At 36.6% G+C, this 25,948-nt stretch overlaps 1 protein-coding gene across 1 annotated transcript in view; it reads right to left on the bottom strand.

Moving 5' to 3' along the window:
* Positions 1–1,923, bottom strand: part of RFX6 (regulatory factor X6) — a 47,203-nt gene extending 45,280 nt beyond the window's left edge. The window contains exons 1-2 of the mRNA XM_006205720.3: positions 1,650–1,923; positions 1,211–1,367 (exon numbers count right to left, since the gene is read on the bottom strand). Coding sequence (XP_006205782.2) covers positions 1,211–1,367; positions 1,650–1,872 — 380 coding nt within the window. The 5' untranslated portion in view covers positions 1,873–1,923. The remainder of the gene's footprint in view (positions 1–1,210; positions 1,368–1,649) is intronic.
* Between the last annotated feature and the right edge of the window lie 24,025 nt (positions 1,924–25,948).

Genomic DNA, 25,948 nt, shown 5'->3' with positions numbered 1-25,948 from the left:
TTTTTTTCCTTTAATTCTAAGCATTTATAAAATGAAAACCCAAGTTTGTTTCCATTCAAAACTGAATAATAAATGTGATCATTCAAAAAACCACAATATCTCTGAAATCAAAACCTTTTGCTCCAATTATCCTAATGAATATAGTTGTATCCTAAATATTTCAGATAATTGGCTCAATCACTTACTGCTCTAGTGTGTTCTTAACCAGTAAATGTGATATCAACTTCAACAGTTAAGCCATGACTTTAGAATATTTAGTTTATATTTCAAGTATTTGAAAGAGTTAAGGACATAAACACAAAAATGTAGTATATGCAAATTGTAACTCAATGTTAAAATAAAATGTACTAGTTTTTTTAAAGACACTATTTTTTCTACTATATTCTTCTAAAGTTTATATCATAATTTACATATAAACAGATTATGTAACTAATCAGTAAATAGATCTTTTACCTTATTTGCATGTTATTTGGAATTTGGAAGGAAATTTAAATTTCTATTTCTTCACACAATGTAAGTAAGTTTAATATTATGTTTTTACTTTAGATTCCTCTTCCTTTTAGAACAATATTACAAAATGTTCTGTATATGTAGAGAGATTACCGATAAACTCTTGGTTTTAAAAGATTTTCCATAAAATCCAGTTAGTGAAATATCACTATAATACATCATATATGACTGGTACTATAAAATTAGTTGAACATTTATTTAAAATAATAGCAACATCCTAACTGACTTTTCTGTCTTCAAGTTCAAACACATTTCATCTAGCTCAAACACATGGCCAATACACAATTTTTAATATGCCTTCTATGGATAAAGGTACTGTTAAGATCCTTCCTCCTTTTGTTTTTAAGAACCAAGTTTTATAAACATAACACTACCAAATAATAAATATGTAAGGACTGAACTGATTGCAGATTAAGCAAATAAGTCCATAAAAACATTCCTTATTGCTTACATTTGAAGAAATTATAGTTTTAGTCAATAATGAACAAAGTGTATTGCAGATCATTTTTCATCAGTACTAGAATATGTCTCTGTACCAAACAGTCTGTGAAAACAATTTTTGAATAAATTTCTAATTGCTCTGCTAAATTTTCCCCCAAAAAGTATGAAGGAGAAGCAAATTGAGAAAAGCATAGAATCTGAAAATACTGACTTAAAAATTCAACAGGTGCTTAAGGGTACCCCTGTGGGCCAGTCTTACCACTGCAGAGTGAGCTGAGTCTGTTTCTTTTTATCCTTCATAATCTGTGTGATGGTTTTCTTCTGAGAGAGGTGTGGATCGGTTGCTTTGATTTTGCTGTCGTGATTGTCCGCATCCTCTTCTTCAGAGGAAAAGTTACCGTTGCTTAAATGCATTTCTGATTATAAGTTAAAAAGACGATAATCAGAATATAAAATCAATTCAGTAGCTTCTAAATGTACCCTGGCATCAAATGGGGTGGCCTATAGCGGGTTGGGAGGAGAGCTATGTAAAACTCCTTAGAATTTCTAGTTGACACTTTCCTAGGGGAAATACAAAGATCGGGACAGGACATTACACATATATGTACGTTTGGGTTGTGTGTATTTTTATTACTGGATGCCCTTTATAGAATATATCCGCGTCCCAATCATGTCTCGGGAGGGGGCAGAGCACTCACCTGATTTAACTCCCACCGGCAGCTCCGGGTCGTCCCCTTTCTCCCCGCTGCCCAGCGCGCCCCCGGGCTGCGCTTCAGCCGCCAGGTACACCCTTTCTTCGGGGTAAACGAGCAAACCCGTGCCCAGGAGCTGCACACAGCACTCCTCCTGGACTTCGGGGGAAACTTGTGGAGAAGCCTGCGCCTGTAGGAAGGCGTCTTCCAGCTCCGGGACCTTGGCCATCCTCCTGGCCGCCGAGCCCTGGGCACCCGCCGCTGGACCGGCTCCCTGCCGAGCCCCGATCCCGGGGCGGGGCTGGGCGGGGCGGGGCCCGGGCCCCGGGGCCGCTGGGGCGGGGGCGGAGGCCGCGGGCTCGGGATCCCCGGGCGTCGCGGGGAAGGAAGGCCGGGCACAGGTACAGCTCAGACGGCCCTGGGAGCCGGGTGGGCAGAGGCAGGACTGCTTTTCTCCACCTGTTTGCCACCCGGCCAGATGCTCAACTCGGAACTCACTTCCTCGCCTGCGCCCATCGAGCCGGTGCACCGGCCTCCCATTTCCCACATCTCCTCCCCCTTTTTCCTCCCCTTCTCTCATCGTGCGCTGGGACGGAGGACCCTATTCACACCCAAAGCCCCCAGAGAGAACCGAGAAAGCGCCTCTGTCATCTCCAGGGGGAAAGCAGCTGTCCCCATCCCTACTCCCGGGAGACAACGATGCATCCGCGGACAGCCTTGACTCTGCACGCCCGGGCCAGGAGAGGAGGAACCCAGAGCACCGCTCACTCTCTGCCCAAGGGCTGGTTTGATTTATTCCTGGAGTAATCCTAGGGGTTGGTGAGGGCTCTTCTCGATAACTTGGGGACAGACACCATCGAGTCCCACAAGTGTCCAGACTGCCCTGCTTGCGGGCACAGAATGCCAGGCCTCTCCGCCCTCCAGGGACTGGCCCTGAGCTTGAAGGAAAATGTGCATTCGCTCCCTACATATTCTGTAATTTAAACGCATCCCTGAGGACTCATCTCTTACGCTTAGCGGTCGTGCCGTGGACGTTTGCTGAAATGAAAAATGAAATCTCCACATTTTATTTCCAATTCAAAATGGCAAGAGAGTCGCGCGGTTTAAAATATCTTGTTCGCTCTTTAAGAAGGAGAAGTCAGTAGACTTGGGGTCTGTTTTGCCTGCCTGACACATAGTCTTTCCTTCCTCCCATCTTCTGTTCTTTTGACAGATACGCCCTGTGCTTACTATACTCTTAGTGTTCTCCAGAAAGAGCAAGAATCCCGCTTTGGCTCACAGTGCCTACACAACTACAAACTACAACCTGTCATCTTCGCTTGGAGCATTAGAAAGTGAAATCACCCCTGAATTTTGGCTTAATATTAAACTATGTTACATTGAAATATAACATTAAAAAATGGGACCCAAGGTGGTGTATGGCTGAAGGGTGAAGTAGGGGGAGGAGTAATATGTTTTAAGAGCATTACCTGGCCTAAGTAGCCAAGATTGTGAATGTATTTGCCCCTTCCCCATTTTCAGCACCACTTACTGGGAAAGGCACCACCTCTCTGTCAAAGGTTTTCTCCTTACCTGGTACCTCCAGCAGCTGGGTCCAGACTGGGACCATCCACCCATCCACACACCCAAAGCTCTGAGGCTGTCCTACCACCACTGCTCCCTACAACCCTGCCTATCAATCTCCTCCACTCAGTCCCCCACCCCCCGAAGCCTCAGCGCTCTCTCAGTCCATGGCGCTTAGCTCTACAACATTGAAGTTTAGAATGTTCTTCTTTACAAAGACACCCTCAGACTCATTCTGTAAAGTCGTAGTGGTTCACTGTCTGTACACAAAGACTCTGCCCACTTGTATCATAAATTCAGAAGAAAAACATACAGGAAAATCACTGGGATTTAAAAAAATTATTTTAAATGCCACTTGATAGCCAGGTTGTGTGTGTGCGTGTGTGTGTGTGTGTGTGTGTGTGTGTGTGTGTGTGTAAGTCATACAGACACTAAGTGAATATCTGGCAATAACCCAGTTGAATTGATCAGCGAAAACACAAACCATTTAACACCCTACGTGAACTTTTTGCCTTCATTTTGAGTAAACTCTAACAATATTAATGTTAAGTTATTTGTACTTCTGAGAATCTGAAAGACCTGTAATAAGTAAAGAAATTGAATCAGTAATAAAAACACTTCCAACATATAAAAGCTCAAGATGAGATGGTGTCAATGTTGAATTATACCAAACGTTTAAAAAAGAGTTAATGCTAATCTCTCTCAAACTTGTGAGATGAAGTAAAAGCGGTGCTCTGAGCCGGGGGAAAAAGCTGTTACCATCCTAAGTTGCCATTTGTAATTATTAATAATTAATCTGAGGTCATGAGAACAATGTTGTGGAGTCATAATAGTAATAAGAAGTCATAAAACTTAGGCAGGAAAATAGGTAAGTATGGAGAATGATCTTTTAAAATTGTGATTCTTAACATTTTGTTTTTGATATTCCCATTAAGGAATTTATGTAACCCATAGATTCTCTCCCCAGAAGAAAACAAAAGCACATGAATACACCAACATACAGATATACAAAATTCTGCATGCAATTTGACAGATCCCAAATAAAGAACATATGAAAAAAATGTATTCTGTTTGAAGAAAGTAGCACAATGATATATGAAAAAGGAGATTCTTGAAAGTTCCCAAATGACAGTATCTCCATGACTGGAGGCACCACATTAAAGAGGAAAGAAAGGAAGAGGAATTGGAGTCAGGTACATTTGCTCTCATTCTCTTTGTGACTCTGGGCACTTAACCTTTCTTTCTCTCTAAACTGGAAAAAAATAGTACCTAACAGTAGCAGACTTTGTGGGTGCTTGCCCAGATCCTCTTGGGTCCCCTCACATTTTCTAAGCACCCTTTCTCCAGCTTCAACTTCCTTTTGTTTCCAGGAACCAGCTCCACCACCACCACCACCACCACCACCCGAAAGAGACTCTTCTTTGGAGGAACTGCCCCTGGCTACCAGACCATCATTGCTCATGGGCAGAGAGAGCCCAAGTACCTCAGAGTTTATATATCCCCTGGTGGTCAGTCCTTAGCCAATGACTGATGATTAAGGAGAATATAAATGTCACTCACTGATCTCATGGTGGATAAATCTTAGTTGCAGTTTATAATCCAGAGCTCCTCTGAGGGATCAGGCTGAAGCATCCTCTGCTGGACAGTTCCTAGAATCCCATCCTTGTTTGGCTTCTTCCCCTTCTCTGTCCTGCTACCCTAACTTCTTTATCTGTTTCTCCTAGGAACAGTTTCTTAAAAATCACACTTGTAGATGATCGCTTGACTCATGTTCTGCTGACATAAGACACCAGATTATAGGGTTGCTGTAAGAATTAAATAACACTATAAAAAAGAAACTAATGCAGTGCCTGGAATAGTAAGCACTCAATGAAAGGTATCTAATATTTTTATTCTGAAACTTTAGATCCCTTATGGTCGTCAAGGAAAGAAATTTTCTCTCTTTTGTTGCAGAATGATTCTGAGAAACCTCTTGCTCCTTGCCTAGACAATTTCTGGGCTTAGTATGATCTGGAGTGATGATATAGTATAAAAATTTTTTTCTGTGAAAGTTCATGTCTCATCTAATTTTTTTCTGTTCATCAGGATTACTTTTAAATAAATAAAGTACTTATTTTGCCTTCAGGTAATAAATTTCATGTTGTTGCTGCTTTCAAATAAAATTAAGATCAGTTATGAACCTAACCCTGCAAATACATGAAACAAATCCTAATTTTGATAAAGGTGCCAAGACCACTCAGTGAAAATAGAATAGCCTTTTCAACAAATGTTGCTGAAACAATTGGATACTCACATGTAAAAGAAACCCTTTCCACATGAATTTGAAACTCTCCTTCACGCTATATGTAAAAATTAATTCAAAGTGGATCAAAGACCTAAATATAAAAGCTAAAATTGTCCAGCTCTCAGAAGGAAACCTAGATGTAGATCTTTATGACCCGGGATTAAGGAAATATTTCTTAAATGTGACACCAAAAGCAAAAGCAACAAGCAAACAAAAATGTGTGAATCAAAGAACTCTATCAAGAAAGTGAAAGAAAATACACTCAATTGCAGAACACTTAAAAATCATCTGTCTGATAAAGGTCTAGTGCCCAAAATATATAAAGAATTCTTATAATTCATCAATCGAAAGATAGTAGGCCAATTTATAAATGGCCAAAATTTGAATAGCCATATCTCCAAAGAAGATAAACAGATACCCAATAAGTACATGAAAAGATGTTCAATATCATTTTCATAGTGAAATACAAATTACAACCACAATGAGCTAGCACTTCAGTCTCACTAGGATGGCTATAATTTAAAAAAAGAAAAAGAAAAGAAAATATGGAGAAACTAGAAGCTTCATACATAACTAGCGAGCATGTAAAATGGAGCAACTGTGGAAAACAGTTTGGCAGTTCCTCAAAAAATTAAACATACAGTTACCATATGATCCAGTAATTCCATTCCTAGGTATTCACCCAAGAGAACTGAAAATACATGTTCCCCCCAAACATGTATACAAATGTTTATAGAAGAATTATGCATAATAGTAAAAGGAGATACAACCCAATGTCCATCAACTGTTGAGTAGATAAATAAAATGTCTATTCATAAAAGGAATATTACTCAGCTATAAAAAATAATGAAGAATTGATATATGTTACAATATGGGTGAAACTTGAAAACATAACAGTAAGTGAATGAAGTCAAATATAAAGGCCACCTATTGTATGACTCCATTTATAAGAAATGTTCAGAATAAGCAAATCCTTAAAGACAGAGAGTAGATTAGTGATTGCAAGGGACTGGAGGTAAGAGGTAATGGGAAATGACTATGTACTGGATACAGGGTTTCTTTTTAGGGTAATGAAAATGTTCTAGAATTAGTGGTGATGGTTGCACAACATTGTGAATATGCTAAAAGCACTGGATTGTACACTTTAAAATGGTGAAAGTGTTGAATTTTATCTCAAAAAAGAAAAAAAATGTTTAAATAGTCAAGTTCATGTTGTAAGGATGTCACACCTGATAAGAATGATTACTTAGTCCAAGACTTTTCTATGAAGAAAATTTACAAAGTTTGGATAAACTTCTTAGGCTCTTCTTAAAATATAAGCTATTAGTTTTGCTATTGTCCTGTAAATTTCAACTAATTATGTCTGTATTCTTTCTTCTTCATCCTTCTGTCTTAATTGTGCCATATATTTTTCTTTCTTTCAATACTACAAATCAATGTAAGAGGTGAATTAATTTGAGAGAAAGTCAGGAAAGGGATTTTTTAGAAAGCTATAGCTGGATTCCATCTGGTCAGTGATCAGGGCCAGAAAAGGGAGTGCGCATTTGTAAGTGGGTAAATGGCAGGTACTAATGTTGCTTAAGGCAGAATCAGCATTGCCTGGTGACAAATGGACAGTTCTTTCATGGAAAAGTTATTTCCCAGGTTGCAATCTTTAAGAATTATCAAGGAAAATAAGAAATACTTTCTATGTAAAGTATTTGTTCAGCTCCTTGCTTGACCCTGCACAAGAACTCACTATAGTCATTGCCAAACACAATTAACCAGTTTCCTGAGTAACAGCTACCTCTTACCACCATTATTCCCAAGATAGACAGAGACTTAAACTTGAATTGGGGTCCAGAGCTAATAACTCAGTCCTGAACCAGAAAGTGTCTCCATTGAGAGAGTGTTGCTGAAATGCATTCAAGTGACTAGACATTTCATTAGATTTTCCTTAGGGCTGTGAAGAGATACTCTTCTTGCCTTGTAACTCTCCATACTATAAATCCTACTGCGTGACTGATGCTAATAGGTTTACTTTTATTTGCTATGTTTAGAAAAAGTAGAATTGCCAGGATAGAGAGTACACAGGTCCTTGTTACATTACTCTCTTTACTTCTCTCTACATTAAAATTGTTTCAAAATAAAATTTAAAAAGCAAGGTAAATTTCTTTCTTTAGTAGAAGTTGACCTATATGTTTGTAAATAAAACACTTCTCGCTTCTCTTGCTGATATTGGAAACCCTGAGACACCACCATGTGGCCAAGCCCAGGCTAGCTTACTGGAGACATTTCAGACCCATCCCTCCAACTGACAGCCAGAATTAATCAATAGCAAGAACCAACTGCCAGACATGCGCAGGATTTAAATGAAGTCCTTCTAAAATAACCATCCTCCAGCTGACTTGCCAGCTGAGTGCAGCTTCATAAGAGTCTTGGTGAAGCTCAGCCCAGCTGAGCTCAACTTGAATTGCCAATCCATAAAGCTGTGCACTATTAAATAATTGTGGCTTTTAGCCAGTACAGTTGGAGATGATTTGTCACACATCAGAATCTCACTGATTAAGTGACAGACTGATTATAGCCTTGCATATCACAAAAAGTTGGTTGAACTTTAAGACACAAAAGTAGCAGTAGCTTATAGGAAAAGTAATTTGATAAGTATGTGTGGAGGAATTTTTTTTTTTCTTTTTCATGGGGTTTTTAATTTGTGGGGTTTTTTTTGGATGAGGAAAACTCAAAAGTGGGGGAGATTTTAAATAATAAAACTTACTTCAAATGGTTCAAATAAAGATCAAATGCAATAATTTACACAAAAAAAGCAAATGAAAAATAACTGTTACCTTATAAGACTGTGTAGACTGTGTACTTTCTTTTTTAATCTGATTTTTTAAAGAAGTTCACACAAATGAGTAAACACAGACACAGATCTACACATACATCTCATTTTGGGGGGAAAACAACATGGGGTGTCCAGTATACTCTAAAACGGCTCTCTAAAGTTTCTGCTACAGGTAGAATGTAATTTTCATAGGCAAATCTGTCCTTCTACCCCCAAACCCAAGGAACTGTGCAGTTGCTTCTCTGAAGTGAAGTGTTCATAGAGACACACTTTATAGGTATAAACAGATTAAGTTCCAAGTGTGAACCTTAAATCCTTCAAATAAATAAAGCATATTTGAGGCCTACACAAACTCTGTTCAGCTTCAGACTTTTTAGTTATATAGTATTATATTTACCACATATTTTCCTATTGGCCTTGGGGCTGAAGTGCCTATTATTACAGATAAATAAATTATGTGCTAAGGTATGCCATTTTATAAAAACAATTTAATTTCAAAATATAGCGTGAGTATACAAGATAAAGACAGGACGGTACAGTCTCCCAAGGCAAAAGAAATAAAAGCAAAAATAAACAAATAGGACCTAATCAAATTCATAAGCTTTTGCACCGCAAAAGAACCATAACAAAACGCAAAGACAACCTACAGAATGGGACAAAATATTTTTCCGTAATGCGACCAATAGATTGACAAGGACTTACTTTTCAAAATATACAAACAGCTCATACAGCTCAATATATTTAAAAAAAAAAAAAGGGCAGAAGACCTAAATAGACATTTCTCCAAAGAAGACCTCCAGATGCCAATAGGCATATGAAAAGATGCTTATTAACATTGCTAATTATTAGAGAAATGCAAATCAAAACTACAATGAGGTATCACCTCACAAGAATGGCCATAATCAAAAAGTCTACAAATAATAAATACTGGAGAGGGTATGGAGAAAAGGGACTCCTTCTATACTGTTGGTAGAAATGTAGATTGGTGCAGCCACTATGGAGAACAGCATGAAGGTTACTTAAAAAACCAAAACTAGAGTTACGATATGGTAAGTCCACTCCAGCAATTTCACTCCTGGGATATACCTGGAAAACATGAAAACTCTAATTTGAAAAGATACTTGTGCCCTGGTGTTCATAGCAGCGCTATTTACAATACCCAAGACATGGAAGCAAGCTAAGTGTCCATAACAGATGACTGGATAAAGAAGATGTGATATATACATTTATACATATATGTATACATATAATGGAATATTATTCAGCCATAAAAAGAATGAAATAATGCCATTTACAGCAGCATGGATGGACCTAGAGATTACTGTACTAAGTAAAGTAAGTAAAAGACAAATATGATATCACTTATATGTCGAATATAAAAAATGACACAAATGATCTTATTTACAAAATAGACTGTTTTTTATGATACATAATTCATCAATTTATTTTAAGCTTTTCAATTAAGAGGAGAGATGAGTGCACACACTTGTTTGTTGTCTTTTTGGTACCTGCTAAATAACAAGGGAAAGGAAATCTAAAGTTAGAAACCAAGTGAAATGAATGATCCAGGAAGGGGAACCATCTGTCAGAGGGGAAAAAAAAGAGGCAAGGATTTGGAAAGATACTAAGAAAATGTGGAAATACTAGTCTTTTAAAAAAGGAACCACTTTGCTATAAACCTGAAACTAACACAACACTGTAAATCAACAATATTTCAATAGAAAAAAAAAAAAGACAGTAAACTGTTTCATGTCATACCAACGCTCATTTGGGAGAAATGGGCAAGATGAGAATGCTTTTTAGTCCTAAAATTCCCATCACAACAAAGCAAATAATTAAAATTAAAATATGTACATTGTAATTATGAATTTTTAGTCTTGTTTGATCTCTTATCATGGACAATATAGAAGAAATTAGATGATCTGAAATTCAAGGCAGCACACATGATTTATCATAATTTTATCCTTAATTTTTTTAATCAATAGCTGACTCCAAACCTGTTTTTCTTCTAGGTATACTTCTGTATATCATCACCTAGTTGCGAAATACACTCTAAATGACTCCCTTACTTAGAATTCCTATTTCATGAACACTGAAGATTGTAGCTTTCATTTTTCCTCAGCCTTTCAATTTTTTGTATTTTATGAAATTGACATGTGAATATACTAATTGTAATCATTTCACTGTATATCATAATTTGCTAATAAACACTAGTAATTTTGATAAAATACATTGCTTTTTAAATGTAATACTGAAATCAATAACTCTTTTCAGAACTCATGTAATTCCCTCAAACTAAACAAGATTAGTTTTGCTTAAATCACTGATTTTATAACTTGTCACCGAATGGAATGGATACTATGCCTACTGACTCCAGTTTGTGTATCTAAGACTGTGTGTACAATGTATTTATTCCTCATCCCTCACATGGTCTGAAAGCTTTTGAGCTCAATATATCGTCTTTACTGAACTATTTATCAATTGGAGGAGCTGAGTAAATGTTACTCTTTCCATAACATACTGCTTTTGGGTGCCAGTAAAGGATAAATAACGACAGAATAACGTAATAAGTAAGTAAACATTAGGTCAAGAGAAGAGGTAGGTGGTTAGATCCAATGTAAGGTTTAAAATGGTGGTTTCTGAAGTTGGACCATCTGCACCTGAATTACCTGAAGTACACATGAAATAGACAGATACCTAAATCAGAACCAGGGAATCACTGCATAAAATGGATTTTACCAGTATGGTGTCATACATTTCTCACATTAAGACAAGGAAAATTGGCTTTTTGAAGACATGAGGTTTATGTCTAAACCTAAGCCACAGTCTAAAATCTTAGAAACATAATAAAGGCTGCCATCAGCCGAATTATAATCGAGCATTGGCTTGTTCCGAAAAACAATGTGGAGGACGGAGTCAGAGGAAGGAGGAAGGGACGCGAGTATGGAGGGGAGGTTGAGGAATGAGAAGGTGATTGCAATCTCTTAGTAGTCTCAGCAGTGCTTTCTTGATTTTTCAAACCATGGCACATGTAGAAAACAATACTGTTTTATCTAAACACACTGGGGTAAACAGGTCAATTTTCTCTCTGAACACTCCAAAGGGGACTGAGGGGGAATCAGTGCTATCCCCTTGTGGACACTCTGTTGGGAAATTGCTCCATGGAACATCTATCACCCTCTCTGTTGGTGTGTCCATCACTACATGCTGTTAGCAATAGTTGGGCACTGCTTGCATCTTTTCTACTTTGAAAAACAGTAAGGCTAATACCGAGAAGTTGCAATCTCCAGCTCCTTATAAAGAAAGTCATGGGATAATTTCTCCATTTTCACAGTCAATTAGTGAATACAATTAAGTGGATAGAACGTTACATGCAGAATCTTTTTTTTTATTACTATATGATATTATTTACATTTGAATGAAATAACTTAATAATTATTGTACCAGTAAACATGTTACATATATTATCTTCTTTGATTAGCCATATATGTACCATGTGAAGTGAAATTTCAAGAGAATTTTTATTATTATACATCAAATAAGAAAATACAACAGCAAATATAAAATTATAAAAATGCAAAATATATAGAAAAGTGATAAACCCATTTTTATCCTTAGGTGAAAATTGTTTCCTAATCATGTTGGCATCTTTAAAAAAACCATGCATTTCAGGTTAAAAAACTAAATAAGAGTCGGGCAGTCAATAAGAGAGAAGTAAAAAAAGTGGTTTTGATATTAACTTCATAAAACAAAAAAAAAACAGCTAAAAACATCAAGTGACTAATATTTCAAATAAAAAGCCTATTGATCATTTTCTTTAATTCTGTAGTACTAGAAGTGATAGTTTCCATATATACATAAATCAATTATGTTGAATTTTAGCAATATATCTTTCAACATCAATTGGATGCATCAAAATAAATTAGGAAATATATAACTGAGAATAATTTACCAACTTAAGAAAACTAAATGGCACAGAGTACCAAAAGTAAACTATTGCAACAGTTAACACTAACATGAAAAACAAATAATTACATGAGAACACTTTTTAGGTAGATTTATTTGTAATTTCTGTTTGCTCACGTCTCTAGAAACTTAAATCATTGACGAGTAAGGCAACAAAAATCCCATGTAAAACCAAAGTGTATATTAAGCCTATTCACAAACTTGGAGTAAATGTGAACTAAGCTTCAATTTTATGAACTGAACAAATAGCCACTTCATCCTTACAGCATAGCTATTATAACTACTAATTTATAACTTAAGTCGTATCAAAAACGTGGTTGATGATCTGTTTCCAACCATGAGTTAATTTTGAAGGAAGAAATGGGAGACATAAAAGTCAATTGGTCCCTCCAGAGATTGTAGGCAAATTGTCAAGGTCATTATATGATTTGCTGATGGACCATGTAAGGAAAATTAAACTAATGGAAAATTCTCCTCCAACAAGTTTCCATTAAATAATCTATGAATTGCCAGCTGCCTTTAGCATTCACTTAGTGTTAGAAATAAGAGGATCAAAGAAGATCATAAAAAAAAGGAAATTGCAATGGTTGAGACAGGAAGTGATTAAGATAAAAAGATGGACTTGTGTACAGTCAGGGTCATGGTAAAGATGATTTCTGTTCTGATCCCGTTCCAGTATATTGATAATTACAAGCCTAGAGAGAGAAAAAGTAATTTCGAGGTGCCAACAATAGGCATATGTTAGACTTTCAATTATTTCATTATCCACTTTGATGTGAATAAATCCAAATTTTTAAGCTAGAAAAATTGGTACTCATGAAAATTTGTGGAGATAGGATACATGAAATTCTGGGTTTAGCTTAAAGGTTAAGATTGCAAAGTTATTTTTTCAAATTTGTGACTTTCTGATGTTTTAAGATTCACTGCACCAGGGAATGGAAGGATATGGTGTTTTCACTGCTTCATTCGGTGAGCAGCAGGCATGAAGTATTCTCTGTATGGACAGCCTTATGAAAAACCACTCTTGAGTAGGAAGTGAAGTTCCCTCACAGTCAGGGATGCACTTTAACTCCTACAGTGAGAGGACACATCATATCTTGCCGAGGAAGCAGGCTGCCTAGCCCTACCCAACAAGAGGGTCTCCTCTATACACAGATTGATGACATCCAAAGAGAGGTGAAACTCACATTCTCTTGTGTGCAGTCCTGAGGTTTAGCAGATAAAAAAGAAATGCTAATAAGAATGTGGAGAATGAGAGAAAAGGAAGTGGGGGGAAAAAAACTAAGTGTTAGATATACTGAATGCAAATTCAAGAGCCAGAAGAAATAACCAAGATCAACTGAAAGGAGTAGAATTTGGCATACTTGGAAAAAACACCTGGTAGAATGATAGCACAGGGAATCCTACCAGCTCGAATGGAGATACAAGTTCCTCAGGAATGAAAGAATAAATGTAAAGCATTTATCAGTGTCTCTATCATTATTAGTATGTAACACTTTGCTCATAATTGGTGCTCAATATTCATTATAGGAATTAATAAATGTATTGGGTTTTAATAATAACACATTGTATACCACTTACTATGTGCTGAGCACTATGTTAAGTACTTAATATGTTATATCATTTTATCCTCACTGATTCAACAAGATAGGTACAAATATGACTTTTTTTTACAGATGAAAAAACAGGCTCAAAAATTTTAAACGACTTGCCCAAGGTCTCATGGTTAGTCAATGAGGAACCAGGGTTGAACCCAGCCCTGTTTGACTGAAAGCTCATAGTCTCACCAGTACAATGCCAAGCTTGTTAGACCCCTAACCAGCACCGGTCTGTGTCATACATACTTGGATCAGTGGTTCTCAGCCCTATCAATCCACATCTTCACATCCCGTTTTTATAAGAAATATTTTTTAATATTCTCTTCACTATGCCAAAAGAAATTCATAGGTAACTAACACATGTATTTAATCAATATAATGTACTGGCTCTAATATAAAGAGTAACTAAAGAAAGTTAATTAATAAAAAGTAACATACACTTCAAAATAGATATTCAATAGATACACTAAAATGCATTATTAAAGAATCTCGTGTTTGCATCTAAACATAGAATCATTGTGAACAGAACAGTTGTACCTGCAGGATAATACTGGTGTGAGATTTTTTGGTAACTAAAATACATGAGAGGTACTGCCATTGGTGATGTGATTTTCTGAATTGTAAGCAACACATTAAAGTTCTATGCAAAATACAGTGTATCTATTAACATAAGACAAAGTAGAATTCAGGACAAAGGATATTATCAGAGATAAAGAGAGACATTCCATATTGATAAAGGACCCAGTTCTTTATGACCTTGATACGTATGATTCAAAAACAAAGCTTCAAAATTTATAAAGCAAAAAACTGAGAGAACCAAAAGAAGTAACACAAAGTTACTGAGTACTTAGAATCTGCCAGGTTCTTGAGATTCATCAGTAAACAAAACAGAAAAAGATCTCACCCTTGAAGAGCTCATATTCTATCTAAGAAGATAAACAATTTAATAAACTTATGAATAAATAAATTATGTAATAGGGTAAAAGGGCATAAGTATGGGGAAATGTCAAGATAGTACAGGATAAGTAAGAGTGCTGGGAGTATGGGGCTGCCAGGGGTGGGGATAATTAATAGTATTCAATAATGTCACCAGGATAGGACTCACTGAAAGGCCTACTGAGAAGGTGACATTTGAGCAAATTCTCAAGGGAGGTGAGGGAGTTAGCCAAGTAGCTCTGTGGCTCTGTGGAAGAAGAGTGTTCCAGGCAGAGGAAACTGCTTGGAGCCATCGCTGGAACATGCTGAGTTTCCTCCTGGAGCGCAGAAGGCCAGTGTGGCAAGGGGGACAGTAGCAGGGAATGAAGTTAGAGAAGTAATAGGGACCGCATCATATAAGGCCTTGAAGGTCACTATAAGAACTTCGGGTTTTACAGCGCTACAAAGTTTACAAAAGGTTGGCAGAACTTTGCGGAGTTTTGAGTAGAGGAGGGACATGATCTGACTTTCATGTCAGTGTTCCCTCTGGCTGCTGTGTTGAGACTGGGCTGCAGGAGGATGTTCTGATTATCTATTGCTGGCTAACAATTTACCCCCAAAATGGAGTGTTTTAAAGCGGCCACCATCCTATTATATCTCTTGATTTCAGGAGTCAAAAATTCAGGCAAGGCTCAGCTGGGCAATACTTCTGTTCCATGGGGCATCAATTAAGGTCTCCTGAGTGGCATTTTTCTGGTGGAAGGGCTGCTCTGTAGTGCGCAAGATGGCTCCACTCAGTTCTCTAGTGTTTTGGAAGTTTGGGCTGAGAGTACCTCCACGTGGCCTGTCCAGCATGGAGGACTTCGGGCAGTTGGATTCTCATATGGAGCGTCAGGGCTTCCAGACTGTTCCAAGAGTCAGGAAGTGAAAATGGCCCATTTCTTAAGACTTGGACTTGGAAATTGGCATAGTGTCACTTCTATGACATTGTACGGATCAAAGAAGTTATAGAACCGGCCAAAATTCAAGAAGGGCCATAGATCTCTCTCATCTCTCAAGGACAGGAGTGTCAAAGAACATATGGCAAACCCTCCATTCTCTGACCACCGATTACTTATAGTCCTCGCACTTATAAAATACACTCCCCCTCTCCCTCTAAGTCCCTAAATCTGTCATTCCCTTGTGGCACCAGGCTCAGGCTAAGTTCCAGGATCTCACTATCTAGATCACATCGTCTCTGAATCTCCCACTTCCCCCAGCCCATGAGATCTTACTCTAACCAGGGTGGGAAAATCTGCTTTGGTATCGTCGGGTATTTGTTCAAATCTGCTTTAAAAGTCACTTTGTTTTGTTCACTTCCAGGATTCCTCTTTGCATCTTTTTATCCCACAGGTTCAGCCATATCAAATGAGAGTCTTGGCTTTAAGACAGTTGTCTCTGATAAAAAATTTTTGAAATCTTTCTTTAATAGCCTATTCAGAAATTTATTTCCTTTCTTTGCTTTTAATCGTCATGAGAAAATTTGACTGGGACATTGTGCTGTATGCCAGAAATGGACACATTGTAACTGACAGTACTTCAATTTAAAAAAAAGAAAAAAAACCAAAGAAAATTAATGTCAGTGCAGAATGGATAGGCTTGGGGAAACTGGAGGCAGAGATGCCGTTTAGGAAGCGGTTGTAATCTTGTAAGACATAAGATGTGGACCCAAGATCCTGCTTTGGACTGAATCAATGATTTGTTGTCTTGCCCAGTGATAATGCTGAAAATTGTTATTTCTTCCCTAGGTTCTGGTGACTCAATCCAGAAGACAGTTCATAATAAATATTCTGTGATTCACCATATCAAAACTCTTTAGAAGGTCACTAAGACCTTGGAAGTGCTCAGTACATGTTAATCATCATCGTTATCAGTAGTACTTAAAATCTTTAAAACTAAGAATTTTCAGTTCTTTCACAAGTTGAGTAACAGTATTAAAGTTACCAGTAGGTGGGGATGTTGAACAATATTTTTATAGGTTGTCACAAGCTGTTTCTGACTTTAAAAAAAAAATGTAGAAGCAGGCCTGTGAATAAATATCTTCCTTATTTTGTTACAAAATCTTTTTTAATAGAAGAAGTATTTAAAACTTATAAAGAACTTTTTAAAGTGTTCAAAATAACCATAAAAAAGATTGGATTCAGCCTAGAATGTGAACTCTGGAACTCCTGGAGAAAGACCCTCTCACTGCATAGGGCCAGTCTCTTGCCTCTGGGCTGCTTAGTTGACCCTAAATCAATGTCTCATCTCGATTTTGGACTCAGTGCTTTGAGAGTGGATAACGAAATACAAATGATGAATATGGGTCTGCATCTTACCCACTTGCTGAAAATACTAGGGCAGAGCCTGACTCAACTTCTCCTTTCACTAGTGATAGCTGTTTAGCAACTTCCGGTGCCAGGTGCTAAATTAGGTACTTTTCATACTTGGTATTATTTAATCCTCACAGCTGCCCTAGGAGGTCAGTATCATTACCCGTTTTACAGATAAGGGAACTGAGAAATTACGTTACTTAGCTAGGCTCATTCAACTATTAGGTGGTGGAGACAGAATTTCAACTCTGCCTTGGTTGACTCTGTTTTGCTCCTATTTGCCTAATAAGACTTTAAAAGAGAAACTAACTTAAACATGTGCACTGTTGGTCTGGTCACACCTCAACTTAAGGAATTTAATTGACGGCCTGCCTATGTTTTATCCTAGGAGTCAATTCTTGCCGAAGAGTCTAAAGATGACATGAAACTAGCAAATATTATCTCCCTCAGTGCAAAACGACAGCATTCAACTGAAAATGCAGCTTCAGTCTCATCGTGGGGTTCTGTTGGCATCTATAGAAGCTGCCAGTTTAGCAACAAAAGAACATTTTGCTGACTTACTACGAAAGTTCTTCCTTGGACTTGACATTCTAACCTAAAGGGGACATTATTTTCCTCTTATACTTTAGGGAGTAACAGTAGAGAGTGTTGAGAAGACAAGACACACAGAGAGCATTAGAAAATAATTCTAATTCATCTGTCTAGCAGAATTTATAAAGAATACCTTCAAATCAGTGAGAAAAAGGGACAAACCCCATTCTGAAATGGTCAAAGCACTTAGCACATGCATTTTGTAAATGGTATCTCCATACGGCTGCATCTCTCCAGGGTGAATAAAGGCTGAGAATTCAGAAATCTGGGCTGGGTTGGGGGCAAGGGGAAATCTGCCTACTTAATTTACTCAATGTTTCCCATTTTATTTAAATAAAAAATCCTTGTATCAAAGGATATCTATTAATGTCTTAAGGAAGTCTGGGAAACACTGACCTAGAAATTTTATTCTTTTTCTCTTCCTCTAGTAGCTCACATACAATTCTCTCTCAGATTTTCCTAACACCCAAACTAGGAAGTCATCAGACATCTCTCTTCTGCTAGCATTCTATCATTCACTGAAATTGTAACTCATTCGTGTTTTTGCTTTTCCTGCATTTCCTAGGAGATTTTTTCTTAAGTGGAGTTAAGTTTTCTGTTTACCTCATAAGTACAAGAAAATGCTTTTATCATCTCTTATTTACTAAAGCAAGTTATAGTGGTTTTAAACTAACCATGAAAGTAAAGTGTGAAAATACACTAAGAGATAATAACAGTTCAAAAGTTGGAAAAGGTCAACTATTATTCTTTTCCTGTTTTCCCTTTACTGTCTTTGAAGTCAAATGGAAGAAACTCTTTGATTTTTTGCATTTTCTAAGATGGACATATTCTGTTACTGTTAGGTAAACACAAAGACAGAACCATGAAGTTCAAAACAAATGTTTCAGCCACACCTCATTAAAAATAATATTTACTACATATTTAGTAAGAGAAAAGACAAACAGCTTGTATTTTATCTTTTATCTCATTTTATTTCAACATCTTAGGATAAATATAACAGTAGTACAAAAACACTGAGAAATATTATGTAGTTTTCATGAACATTTTTCTACTTCAGATTATGGTTGCTATAGCCAGCTATGTCAGCATCCTTAGTGCAGCTGCAGCTGCAATGAAAACTGAGAAAAGAAAAAATATAAATTTTAAAGCTGACAATTTTTCTAAGTAATGATGTCAGCAAATTCTGTTGGCTCTACCTTTTAAATATATCTGAATCTGACTCCTTCTCACTGCCTCTGCTTCTACCAGACTCATCGGAGGCAGCATCATCTTGCCTAAATTATTGCAACAGCTACCAACTGGCTTCCAATCTATTCTCAACTCAGAGACAAACTGATTCTTTAAAAATGTAAATCAGTCTCATGGGAGTTCCCTTGTATGTTATTTGTTGTTTTTCCCTTGATGCTTTTAATATTCTCTCGTTATCTTTAATTTGAGATTAACAGATACACATTACTATGTATAAAATAGATAAACAACAAGGACCTACGGTATAGCAAGGGGAATTATATTCAATTTCTTGTAATAATATATAATGGGAAAGAATCTGAAAAAATATGTGTATATATATGTGTATAACTGAATTGTTTTGCTGTACACCTGCGACATTATAAATCGACTACATTTCAGTAAAAAATAAAATTAAGAAAAAATGTAAATCAGTATATATTGTTCTACTACTCAAAACCTTGCAATAACTTCTCATTTAAAACCAAAGTCCTTACAGTGATTTGCAAGGTCCTCACTGACACTCCCTTGTCATTTCTGTAATTCACCTCTTACTACCCTCCTCCTGCTCCCTTTACTCCAAAGGCACCGGCCTCCTTGCTGCTCTGGGTGCTCCCTCTTCAAGCCTCTGTCCTCACCTCTTCTGGATCATTCTTTCCTCCATACCCACAGGCTTCTCTCTTTCACCCTCTATAAATCTTTGCTCAAATGTCATTTTCTCAGCAAGCCCATGGCTGACCAATTTGCCTGACCAAAACTCGACTCTGGAACTTCCTATGTCCCTTTACTGCTTTTTTATTCTTCATAACCTTCCTAATCCCTTCTAATATATTCTAAAACATACGTTTTGTATAATTATTTGCCTCCTCCATTGGAACATAAGCTTTTTCTGCTTTGTTCACTTCTATTTTTTCAGCACCTAGAACAGTGGCAGAGACATAGCAGACACTATGTACTGAATATGAATGTACTATAGACATAGTTTAATATACTTCTTTACCAAGAAAGGAAAGAATCTACAGGTAAATGAAAAATAACTTTGATCAATTGCCAAGTAATTGCCTGCAGCTAATTTAGATAAAGCATGCCTCAGAATAGAATTGCAAGTAAAAATGATCCAAGCTCTTTCTCCACTGCCCCAAAAGCACTAAATTGCTACATAATCAGTTAACCTTTGATAGTACTTCAGGAAATTTGATAACAGTCTATCAGCACACCTATATTTATGATTCAACCTTATTTCTTGTTTCCCAACTCCCATGTCTACTTTATTGATTTAAAGAATTATAAACATTTATTTCTATAGCATTTGAGGACAAGTTGATGGATTCCAAAAGCTAAATAATACTGGTTAATTGAATCTAATTAATGAGGATTCTGTACAATAGTCATACATACAATTGTTATCTTTCTATATTAGTTATCTGTTACACTGTCTTTTTTAATACTAATAGAGTGGTTTCTACCTGTTTGTTTTCAATAGCCCTATTATCTCTTTCTGAAAGTAAATTTTGAAAAAAACTTTCAGTGACTGCCAACTGAAGCCACCAGATTTGCAACAGTTCACCAGCTTGATTTAACCAAATTTGTCTGCTTTGGTTTAAGGGATTAAAATCTGTTGATCATCTGGAATCTTAAGGGAGAAGATCTGCTGTTGTCTCTGAGACAATGTTTTCTTCCCACTCAAAATCACCAACCTCTTTATTTCTGCCTATACTGATGTGAAAACTACATAGAGGAATACTACTATTCCTGAGCAGTCCTGCAGTTTTTTCACTGATAACCTGTTCAAAGGATGGAGTTTCTGAGTTTTTTCTCTAATTACTTGTCCTTTACTTTGGCCTGTTCCTGCTACAGAGCTAAAACTTACAGCTGCATGTGTAGCACGTACGAAAAGTTATTTATCCTTAAAACACAAACATGTGACACTCACAACATGAACTGTGAACCTGACAGAGTATGTTGAAAACAAATAACAAGTCGGTAGTGAACGGTCTGTTGGGCCTACAGTCAGTCCTGTGCTTACCCAACCATCCCATCAGGAGTGGAGGGCGGAGAATGAATAAAGCAGGTGTCACTGATTCCCCAAACAAATCTTTATTCTGAGACCACAAACCAGAGAAAACCAAAGCAGAAACTTGGAGTTTCTGCTTTTAGCTTGTGAGTGGGCTTCACCAGTATTCAGATTTCTGAGTTCCTCCAGGGGCTGCAGGTTCTTATCCTACATCCATCCAACCAAGAAGGACAGTCTAAGCTGGAACCACCCATTTCTGTGCTGTTCCGATATACCCGTTCATTTGTTCATCAACTAATTATTGAGTGTCTACTATGTGCTAGACACTGTATAAGATACTGTATATATTCAAATAACCCTACGTACATAATCTCTAAACCTCATAGAGCTTTTTTTTTTACATTTTTTTGAGTAATAGTCATTTTACAATGTTGTGTCAAATTCCAGTGTAGAGCACAACTTTTCAGTTATACATGAACATACATATATTCATTGTCACATTTTTTTTCCCACTGTGAGCTACCACAAGATCTTGTATATATTTCCCTGTGCTATACAGTATAATCTTGTTTATCTATTCTACATTTTGAAATCCCAGTCTGTCTCTTCCCACCCCCTGGCCCCTTGGCAACCACAAGTTTGTATTCTATGTCTATGAGTCTGTTTCTGTTTTGTATTTATGGTTTTGTTTTTGTTTTTGTTTTTGTTTTTGTTTTAGATTCCACATATGAGTGATCTCATATGGTATTTTTCTTTCTCTTTCTGGCTTACTTCACTTAGAATGACATTCTCCAGGAACATCCATGTTGCTGCAAATGACATTATGTTGTCAGTTTTTATGACCAAATAGTATTCCATTGTATAAATATACCACATCTTCTTTATCCAGTCATCTGTTGATGGACATTTAGGCTGTTTCCATGTCTTGGCTATTGTAAATAGTGCTGCTATGAATATTGGGGTGCAGGTGTCGTTTTGAAGTAGGGTCCCTTCTGGATATATGCTCAGGAGCGGGATTCCTGGGTCATATGGTAAGTCTTTTCCTAGTCTTTTCAGGAATCTCCATACCATTTTCCATAGTGGCTGCACCAAACTGCATCTCCACCAGCAGTGTAGGAGGGTTCCCTTTTCTCCACAGCCTCTCCAGTATTTGTCATTTGTGGACTTTTGAATGATGGCCATTCTGACTGGTGTGAGGTGATACCTCATTGTAGTTTTGATTTGCATTTCTCTGATAATTAGTGATATTGAGCATTTTTTCATGTGCCTATTGATCATTTGTATTTCTTCCTTGGAGAATTGCTTGTCTAAACCTCATAAAGCTTTAAAATATAATGGAGGAGATGGTAAACACATAGTAAACACATGACTAACAGCAAGAGATATTAATAAATGCTGTGAAGAAAGTTAGTAAGTTCTCTAAGGAAGTGACATTCAAGCCAAAGTCAAGTACAGCAGGTTGAAAATACTCTATCAACATCTGTAGGGTAAAAAGAATGATCTTTATAGTTTTTCAACTTTGAGCCCAAAACAGAAACCCGGGTAAGAAAGTCTAGGTCTATCACCAACATAAGCATCTGCTGTATGCAGAAGGTTTACTAGAGATGTGGGAATACAGGAGCACAGTAAGAAAGTTCCTTAAGAAAATTTATTTCATAAATTATGTATTACTTATTTACCTTAGAGAAAAGAAAACTAAGCAGTTGTCTGGGACCATGTCTATACACATCAAAAAACTGATTGAAAAGTGAGAAGTTAACCCAATCAACTAATTGTATCAATAGTACAGAGGTAGTGATTCAGTAGACTTGCTTTTCCACTGAATTTACAATTTAGCTTGATATTGAAAATGACTTTCAAGCATGTGAAACTCATACAAAAAAAAACTAAAACTTTGTAGCTTTTTTATAACTCCACTGAAAATAGAATTAATTGGAAATTTGAAAGAGTCAATAAATACATAAAAAGATGGCCAAGACAATAATTGGATACTGAGGTATATCCTTTGGGATTTTGATTTCCTTACCTATTTTATAATTAGTGATGAGCTGGGTTAAAAAAAAAAGTACTTATAAAACTGGGACAGTAATTTCAGAGCTAAGGGAGAAGATGATGAAATGTTATATTACCATTCCATGTGAGACTATGGAAGGTGAACCTAAATGGTAACCTAAATGATTAAAATTCAATTACAGACAGGCATACAGCAGATGGCATACAATGGAGCAGAAGTGTTGCGGTGAGAAATAACAATTTAATGTGAAGCAGCACAGTGATGGAATACTGAGACAAGGTGAGTAAATACAGGGAAACAGGGGACCCGATAGGGGAAAGATTGCGAGAGGACAAAAACTGGACTGTTATTTTATCATCTTCTTAAGGACCAACTCTAATCTGATTGATATACTTGAAATCCAAATAAATGAAACAAATCACTTAGCTATGCAGCCAGTTGGGTCCACTGAAGATATAGGGTTTTGCCATTTAATTTTACCTCTAGCTGAAGTTTGCTGAACTTTGTGATTTTTTTGTGCTGAACAATGATATCCCTTTAGCGCTCCATGCTGCTTAAGCATCATATGAGTCAATAATTTGATTTTTGCAAGTGAATGCTAACAGTAACAGGCTATGCAAGATGCTGGCCATATCTAGTGAACACTCTAGCTCCGATGCGCTTACTGGGGCTGCAGTGAGTCATCCCGTCAGCTGTGCTAGAAACTAATAATGACACAGCAAAGCACCCTTACTTATTGATTTTACATCCTTACTGTACTTGTCCAAACAAGGCAATGGTATGTTGACGAGAATTACTTGGGTAGTGCTATAACTTCTGTACTGTTCTCCTTACATAATATTAGCAAGATATTTCTTTCTATAAAGATAGTCACAGAGAAATACAGAACTTGAGGTCAAAAAGAGAAACAGGCTAGTGCCATCAGTAGTTCATCTCTCAAAATTTCATCGAGTTATCTTTCAGAAACAGCTGTTTAAGGTTAAAAAAATTCTTTACGAATAGTAACAGTTACTGTTGTTATTTTTAAGTGCTTTTAAGCTACAGAAAATATGAAGTAACTGTAATATTCAAAATGATAGCTAAACATTTTGCTCCTAGTCCAAAATTAAATCTTGATAATAATAGAAACTATAACAGTAAAGACGTGCCCAGTGGAATTCTGAAGAAATTAATATACTCTGTATCTTCCTTCACACTTAACTCAGTAACGGATTTACAATTGAGGGAGACAAAACCTTTTGTTTTCTTATCTTCAGAAGGATCCTCTATAGAAGTAGATTTTTCAGCGTCTTAGATTGTATTTGTTAAAATAAGAAGGTGTGGTTTATCTCTAAGTTTTGTCGGATACTAAATGTTGTTAGTATTGCATCCTGGTATCAGAAGTATCACTGGTATACCTTTTGTCATTGATTTTTCAAATATATGCCAGGTCTGAGCAATATGGTCACATGATGGTCATATCTTCAGAAACACTCTGAGCTGCTTAATACCTATTATATACTTCTGCTGGAAAATTATCTGAATTTCTTATTTTTTAGTATATCTCCAAAATTATCTTTGAACTTGTAATCACAGCAGACTTTCGAGGCTATCTGAGCAAAATAACTAAATTCATGAAAACATAAGTTCATTGAATCGCACATACATACATACACAAATGAATAATAAAGATTAAGATGGGTAAAATGCAATTGCTAAACATTTGAAGAGCCTTTAAACTCACATATATTAAACTTTCCTAACAACTGAAGTTAACCGGTTTGGGTCCTAAGAAGCAATCCTGCCACTGGTTAAAAATGGTAAGACTTAAAGAAACATCCAACACTGTGTAAGAAGCCATGACTTCTCCATTCTTCAGTTGGCATAAACTCATATGTCAATAAAACCTAAGGTTAATTTGAATGATGAAAAATACCATAATTGTCATTGTACTCTTTTATTTTCTGAAATTCCTTCAAAGGTGTCTGCAACCCATCAAATAAACCAGATGTATTGGATTTGGAATAGTTGCCCATGATATATTCCTCCTTAATCCAATGCTTGAAAAAGACTGATTTTGAAAAGTAAAGTTAGAAAACTTTAACTTTTTCTTGATGTTACTTAGGTTTATCTATCCTCTATTAAATTCTAAAATATACCCATAAAAACATGTTGGTTCAGGCTTTTAAGCATTTAAGAACATACAGCCTGAAGAGGTCCAAATTTATAGGAATAGAATCCACAAACCGTGCGAATGTCTATGACTATGCCAGACTTCTCTTTTCAGAGCAGAATACTCCATCAGACAAGTTTCACCTTGTTTTTGGTTTTGCTCATCACCACAGAAACGACTTATTTCTAACACATGTAAAGTGGAAGCGATAGAGACCTAAATCTAACTGAATGTCATTTTTTAAAGTAGAGCTTTTCTGGGAAAATAAAAGTGGCAGGCTATTTTTCTAAACAGTTTATAAATCACTTCAAAGCTTTTGTGCTTTGATATTTTTCCTTTTTTTTTAAGTTCTGCTTTTTTTTTTAAGTTTTTTTGGGGGGTGGGGGGTAATTAGGTTTATTTATTTATTTTTAGAGGAGGTACTGGGGATTGAACCCAGGACCTTATGCATGCTAAGCATGCGCTCTACCATTTGAGCTACACCCTCCCCCAAAACTTTTGTGCCTTGAATGTGATACCTTTGAAAATGTAGAATTGGCCATTTCTATAGTCGAAAACTGTCAAACTGCTCCCTCTTGAAGATTCTGTATCTTGTTTCAAAAGAAATGCCAACATGACTCAAAACCCTTGACATGCCAGTGGAGTAAAACAGTGCTATCATTTTGAGGACCTGTGTTTCTATCAGCTTTTGCCCGGCATCACTGCTATCACACATCAACAACAGAGTGTTAGAGTCTAAAATGTTCTTATTGGTGAAGAACTGTTTTGACTGTCATCAAGTATTTGAATACTGAGTGTTTCTGGCC

This window comes from Vicugna pacos, chromosome 8 (assembly GCF_048564905.1).
Source record: "Vicugna pacos chromosome 8, VicPac4, whole genome shotgun sequence".
Taxonomy (NCBI): Eukaryota; Metazoa; Chordata; class Mammalia; order Artiodactyla; family Camelidae; genus Vicugna; species Vicugna pacos.
Note: the sequence above shows the minus strand (reverse complement) of the source record. Positions and strands in the feature narration are given on the sequence as shown.